Source organism: Pelodiscus sinensis, chromosome 18 (genome assembly GCF_052426305.1).
Source record: "Pelodiscus sinensis isolate ZL-2025 chromosome 18, ASM5242630v1, whole genome shotgun sequence".
Lineage (NCBI taxonomy): Eukaryota > Metazoa > Chordata > Testudines > Trionychidae > Pelodiscus > Pelodiscus sinensis.
Genome location: NC_143069.1, coordinates 32,015,423 through 32,021,447, shown reverse-complemented (window position 1 = coordinate 32,021,447; position 6,025 = coordinate 32,015,423). Strand labels below are relative to the sequence as shown.

At 65.2% G+C, this 6,025-nt stretch overlaps 1 protein-coding gene across 2 annotated transcripts; it reads right to left on the bottom strand.

The window, feature by feature from the left end:
• Positions 1-361: 361 nt before the first annotated feature.
• TMEM150B (transmembrane protein 150B) lies at positions 362-4,241 on the bottom strand. 2 transcript variants are annotated; one of them, XM_075917608.2, is made up of 7 exons: positions 4,107-4,241; positions 3,468-3,541; positions 3,149-3,208; positions 2,593-2,660; positions 2,351-2,478; positions 1,198-1,375; positions 366-772 (listed from the first exon to the last, which is right to left on the bottom strand). In XM_075917608.2, the coding sequence occupies exons 2-7, from the start codon at positions 3,530-3,532 to the stop codon at positions 573-575; spliced, it is 699 nt and encodes a 232-aa protein (XP_075773723.2). In that variant the 5' UTR covers positions 3,533-3,541; positions 4,107-4,241; the 3' UTR covers positions 366-572. The 2 variants fall into 2 exon arrangements, with proteins under 2 accessions (XP_089626225.1, XP_075773723.2); XM_089770099.1 differs by lacking the exon at positions 4,107-4,241 and having other exon boundaries at positions 362-772; positions 3,468-3,633.
• Positions 4,242-6,025: the final 1,784 nt, after the last annotated feature.

The following is a 6,025-nucleotide window of genomic DNA, read 5'->3' as shown; positions in this document are numbered from 1 at the left end:
CGGGGGGGCCTGGCCCTGTTTGTTCCCCCCACACACACACACCTTGGGTCTCAAGCCCCGCCCCTTCTCCTCCAACCTTCCTCAGTTCCTCCACCCTGCCCCCCCCGGGGGGTTTCTCTCCCACCTCACTCAACTCCCCCTTCCCCCAATCCCATCCAGCCCCCCCACAGCAGGGCCACCAAATACAGGGTCCTCCCCATGCTGGGTTTGAACCCACAGTGTGAGGAATGGGAGGGGGAGAATGGACCACAGGGTCCTGTAGGGGGTGCCAGCTCCCACCCGGGGCAGGGGCCTGTCCCCTCCAGGGGGTGCCACCCCCCCCACATGCAACACAGGCAGCAGGTGGCAGAAACTGCCTGTTTATTGCAGCCCCACCCTGTGGGCCAAAGCCGGGGCTCCGGGGGGGTCACTGGCGGGGGCTGATCCAGCTGCTCCCCAGGTGTGGGGGGTGGGGAGCAAAGGCGCCACCAGTCTCAGGGTCAACCAGCCCCCCCGCTGTGAGCTTCCCTTGGCAGTGCCCCGAGCTGAGGGCGGCCCACGGGCGCCAGGCCCCGCGCGGCTGGCAGCCGGCCCTAGAGCGCCAGGCTCTGTGTGGAGGTGGCCCCCAGCTCGTGGGGCGGGGCAGGCGCCCGGCGCTGCAGGCGCAGGGAGCACGACGCGACGTGCCGGAAATCCACGGCGAAGAGGCCGAAGAGCAGGAAGAGGGCGAGGGCCAAGGCCCACTCGCAGCAGGCGGCTTCCGACCGCAGGCCCAGCCCGTGCAGGGGGAACACGGAGCCCGAGTCAAGGGGCAACGGCTGGGCGGTGCCCCCCCCCCCACCGCAGCCCTGCCCCCCCAGCCATGCTGGTGCCCCTCACTCCTACCTGCCCTGCCCCTTGCTCCCCCCCGCAGCCCTGCCTGCCCCCCAGTCATTCCAGTGCCCCTCACTCCAGCCCTGCCAGCCCCACCCTGCCCTGCCAGCCCCCCTGGCTCCCCCCCACAGCCCTGCCAGCCCCCCAGTCATTCCAGTGCCCCTCACTCCAGCCCTGCCAGCCCCACCCTGCCCTGCCAGCCCCCCACTGGCTCCCCCCCCACAGCCCTGCCTGCCCCCCAGTCATTCCAGTGCCCCTCACTCCAGCCCTGCCAGCCCCCCGGCTCCCCCCCCTACAGCCCTGGCAATGCCGCTCAGTCCCAGCCCAGCTCTATGCCAAGGATACTGGCCACCAGCAGGGCCGTGCTGGCCGCACTGAGACAGAACCGGGTTGGGCCGATCCAATTGCCCCCATGACGAGGCTTCATCCGATGGGTCAGCGCAGCCTGGACCCAGAAGTACACGACGCCCAGGACGAAGGCCAGAAAGGCACCGAACAAATGTGTCTCCAGCTGGTTACTTTGCTGCCGGGGCGGGAAGGGAGCAGGTGGGAGGGCGCCCCCTGGGGGGAGCCGCCCTACAGCGTGCCCCCCTCATAGCGCCCCCTGGGGGGAGCCCCCCTACAGCGCGCCCGGGACACAGGCCCCCCTCATAGCGCCCCCTAGGGGGAGCCCCCCTACAGCGCGCCCGGGACACAGGCCCCCCTCATAGCGCCCCCTGGGGGGAGCCCCCCTACAGCGTGCCCGGGACACAGGCCCCCCTCATAGCGCCCCCTGGGGGGAGCCCCCCTACAGCGCGCCCGGGACACAGGCCCCCCTCATAGCGCCCCCTGGGGGAGAAGCCCCCCCTACAGCGCACCCAGGACACAGGCCCCCCTCATAGCGCCCCCTGGGGGGAGCCCCCCTACAGCGCGCCCGGGACACAGGCCCCCCTCATAGCGCCCCCTGGGGGAGGAGCCCCCCTACAGCGTGCCTGGGACACAGGCCCCCCTCATAGCGCCCCCTGGGGGGAGCCCCCCTACAGCGCGCCTGGGACACAGGCCCCCCTCATAGCGCCCCCTGGGGGAGGAGCCCCCCTTCGCAGCAGGCCCTGGGGGAGGAGCCCCCCTACAGCGCGCCTGGGACACAGGCCCCCCTCATAGCGCCCCCTGGGGGAGGAGCCCCCCTACGGCATGCCTGGGGCACAGCGCCCCCTGGGGGAGGAGCCCCCCTCTCAGCGCCCCCTGGGGGGAGCCCCCCTACAGTGCGCCCGGGACATAGGCCCCCCTCATAGCGCCCCCCAGCACCTCCTGGGGGAGGAGCCCCCCTTGTAGTACCCCCTGGAGGTAGCCCCCCTACAGCACACCTGGGGCACAGCGTCCCCTGGGGGAGGAGCCCCCCCTCTCAGCGCCCCCTGGAGGTAGCCCCCCTACAGCACACCTGGGGCACAGCGTCCCCTGGGGGAGGAGCCCCCCCAGACTCCCACCCATTTCCCCCCCGAGCTCCCGCCCAGCCCCCTACCTGGAAGTTGCCCACGATGGAGGCTCCCAGGGCACAGAGCAGCCCCAGGGCGAGGCCGGCCGTGTTCAGGGCACAGGAACCCCCCCCGTCCCGCACCTGCTGGAACCTCAGGTAGCTGATACAGACGACTGGGAGGGAGAGAGCCCAGGTCAGAGGGGCCGGTGCCCCCCAGAGGAGACAGGCCCCTCACTCTGAGCCAGCCAGGCCCTGCCGGGGGAGGGGAGCCTGGAGGCATCACTCACCGAGGAAGGCCCCCATGTTCAGTATTTGGGCGAAGATGCAGCTTTGGGGAGGGTCGGAGCCACAGGTGCTGGGGAAAGAGCAGAGAGACCCCGACAGATGCACGGCCAAGCCCTGCCCCTGCCCCACGTTCTGCAGTCCCAGGGGGCGGAGATCAGAACCCCGCCCCCCCCCCAGTGCAAACAGGACTGACTCTGGATTAACCCAAGGGGCTGAGATCAGAACCCCACCCCGCCCCCAGTGCAAACAGGACTGACTCTGGATTAACCCAAGGGGCTGAGATCAGAACCCCGCCCCGCCCCCAGTGCAAACAGGACTGACTCTGGATTAACCCAAGGGGCTGAGATCAGAACCCCGCCCCGCCCCCAGTGCAAACAGGACTGACTCTGGATTAACCCAAGGGGCTGAGATCAGAACCCCGCCCCGCCCCCAGTGCAAACAGGACTGACTCTGGATTAACCCAAGGGGCTGAGATCAGAACCCTGCCCTGCCCCCAGTGCAAACAGGACTGACTCTGGATTAACACAAGGGGCTGAGACCAGCCTGTGACCTACCTACCTGATATACGGGAACACGACTGTGACGTTCACGGACCCGTTGGCCACGGCCATGGCGTAACTGCGGGGGAAAGGGAGGGAGACAGAGCTGGCCCGATGGAAGGGGAACCGGAGTTCAGCGTTGCTGCTCAGCACCCTCCCTCTGAACCATCCCGTGGAGAGGACAGGCCCCGGGCCCCATTCCCTACCCCCCCTGCAGCCAGTCCCTGCTCTGGGGCCAGATGGGAGCCAGCACCCCCTCGACGGACAGGCCCCTGCCCCATTCCCACCCCAGGCAGGCAGGGAGCCCCAGGCAAAGCAGCCCCCCATGTTTTACTTACACCACCCAGAAGCCCACGGTGCCCGAGATGGCCAGCAGGATGGGGAGCAGGGCCCAGCCCCACATGGTAGAGACCTAAGCAGGGGAAGGGGGTGAGACGCTAGGGAAGGGGGGAGAGCCCCCCCCTTTCCCTCTCCAGAAGGCTGGGCTCCCTCCCCCCACCAAAGAGAGGCTGTAGCCTGGGGAGCCCTTTAAAACATCCCCCACCCCACCCCACCCCCTCCTGCTATTTAAAGGCACGGGGTGCCTCTTATGTCCTTCCCTCTTTGCAAGAGTGTGGGGCTGCCCTGGGAGAAAGGGGAGGTGCTGGGGGATCTTGGAGGCACCTGCTGAGGTATAATTAGGAGCATTAAATATACACACACACACCCCACCCCCTGGCCCCGGGTCAGGTCTGGAGGAGGCAGCCCCCCCCACGAGTCAAGGGGTCTGGGTTCTCTCCCAGCTCTGAGCAGGGAGTGGGGCCTAGTGGCAGACAGGACTCCTGGGTTCGCTCCCAGCCCTGAGTTGGGAGTGATGTCTAGGGGTTAGAGCGGGGGGGGCTGGGAACCCACGTTCCTTTCCTGCTTTTGCCATTTCTGACCACCCCATCTGGGTGCCTCAGTTTCCCCCCGGTGAGCGAGGGTGGATGTGTACCTACCCCTCAGCTGAGCCTCTGGCACAGAAACATTGTCTGAGCCGGCTGCCTGGCTCCTCTGTCCTGCCCCTGCACCTGGCTGGGGGTACAAGGGCCCTGTCACCTGCTATGGCTCCACCCCGGGACAGAAAGCAAAACTCTGTGACAGCTGGGGCCAAAGTGCAGCACGCAGAGGGCTGTAGTGCGGAGGGACTCTCCGTGCGGGCGGGGCTCCCCCTGATACATCACAGGCGGTTCTGGGGCCCCAGCTAGCTTCCTCCATCATATTGGCTTGCATGGGACCCTGGGCAGGTGAGTGTTTAATGTTCTTAAAAACACAGACTCAGGACTCCTGGGTTCTCTTGCCAGATCTGGGGGGGGCAGTGGGGTCCAGTGATTGGAGCAGGGTCTGGGCACCCTCTCCCCCTGGCCTGGAGCCAAGTCAGGAGTGGTGCTTCCTAGAGAGAAAAGATCCTGTATCCTGCCCCACAGTCAGCCTGTCCCCCCCACCCCTTGATCCCTCCCTCGCCAGCCCCATGTGGGCCTCACCAGCGGTTCGGGGTGGTCTGCGTGTCACTTGGCAGCACTCTCCATCCTAACCGAGCCCAGGCGGCTACCCAGCGCATCTCAGCTGGGAGCCGTGAGTCCTGCCGCAGCTTGTCACAGCCAAATTCCTGTTGAGTATGGAGACTGGCTTGGCCGTGCCCCCAGGAGCGACATTCACTGCCTGGCCTGCGGGAGCTGTGCGCATAAAGGAACTGGCACTGAAATGCAACCGCCTCTGGGGTGGGGAATAACGGGGCTGGTTATCCAGGAATCCCCTTGCCTGCCTTAATAGCTGCTTCCCACCCGTAACTGTTCTGTCGCCTTCTCAGCGTGTGGCTTTGAGGCGCCTCCTTCCCATGCGCCCTGTTTGGGTCCCCTTCCCGCCTCTGAAATCTCCTCACTTGGATGTAATGGGTGGTGAAGATTTATGTTTACAGTAGGGCCTACCAAAACTGGAGGCCTGGGGGAGGCTTGCAGGATGCAAACCCATCTATCTTCTATTGAGCCTGTTTCCATTGTTTAAAATTTATGTGACACGCGAAAAATATTTGTGAGGCGTTTACAGTAGGACCTACAAAAACCACAAGGCCTGTACCTATCTGAATGGGGTGGGGTTAAACCAGCTGGGCCTTGATCAGATGGGCCTTATTGACCAGCTGCCCACTCTCAGTCTTTATTTACACCCAAGGGAAGGAACACACAGTTCATCAGTGTTTATTGTAGGGCCTACAAAAACTCAGGGCTCTGTGTCGTCCCCTCCCCCCCAGCAGTGTCAATAAAGTTTTGTGGAGATACTCCCCCTTCCCCCCACCCGACTAGACACTCACGTGAGCTACCTGGCTAACAATAGATGATTGACAACTGCTTGGGCCAATAATAGGAGACAGCGGGCCAATCAGGGCGGAACAGGGGTGGGCTTGCGATTGGGTGTGACAAAGGGTAATGACAGCCAGATTGACTGTCCAATAGAAGAAGCCAGAGGACGGCCAATCAGAGAGGAAACTAAAAGTATGAGGCGGGTATAGAATGATAGACAGTGGCTTCGGCCAATAGACGCTGGTAGAGACACAGAGGCGCACGTTTCTCGGTGAGTGGGCGGGAGTGAGATTAGATTGATAGTTGAGAGACCAATCGGAGAGGGAGAAAGATAGCGAGCGACCAATGGGCGCCCAGGGCAGGATGGACAAGGTTGGCACCCGAGCAGTCCAATAGGAGGCGGCAGAGGTGTGCGTCGGATGGCAGTAGCCTGTCAGGCGCCCAATGGGGAGCGAAGGGGCCGGACGGAAACGGACAGACACCTGGTTTCCCCAATGGGCAGCGCGGGAAGCAGGGCGTCCCGCGGGGGCGGGGGGAGCGTGTGACAAACACTCCGACCGCCCAACGGCCGCGGGCGGGGG

What these genes read in the sequence shown, in the direction of transcription:
- TMEM150B (XM_075917608.2), bottom strand. Translation starts at nt 3,532, where the DNA reads ATGTGGGGCTGGGCCCTGCTCCCCATCCTGCTGGCCATCTCGGGCACC. An exon ending in CCATCGTGGGCAACTTCCAG is followed by an intron (nt 1,376 to 2,350) that starts GTAGGGGGCTGG and finishes CCGCCCCGGCAG; the next exon opens with CAAAGTAACCAGCTGGAGAC. An exon ending in CACGGCCCTGCTGGTGGCCA is followed by an intron (nt 773 to 1,197) that starts GTATCCTTGGCA and finishes ACTCGGGCTCCG; the next exon opens with TGTTCCCCCTGCACGGGCTG.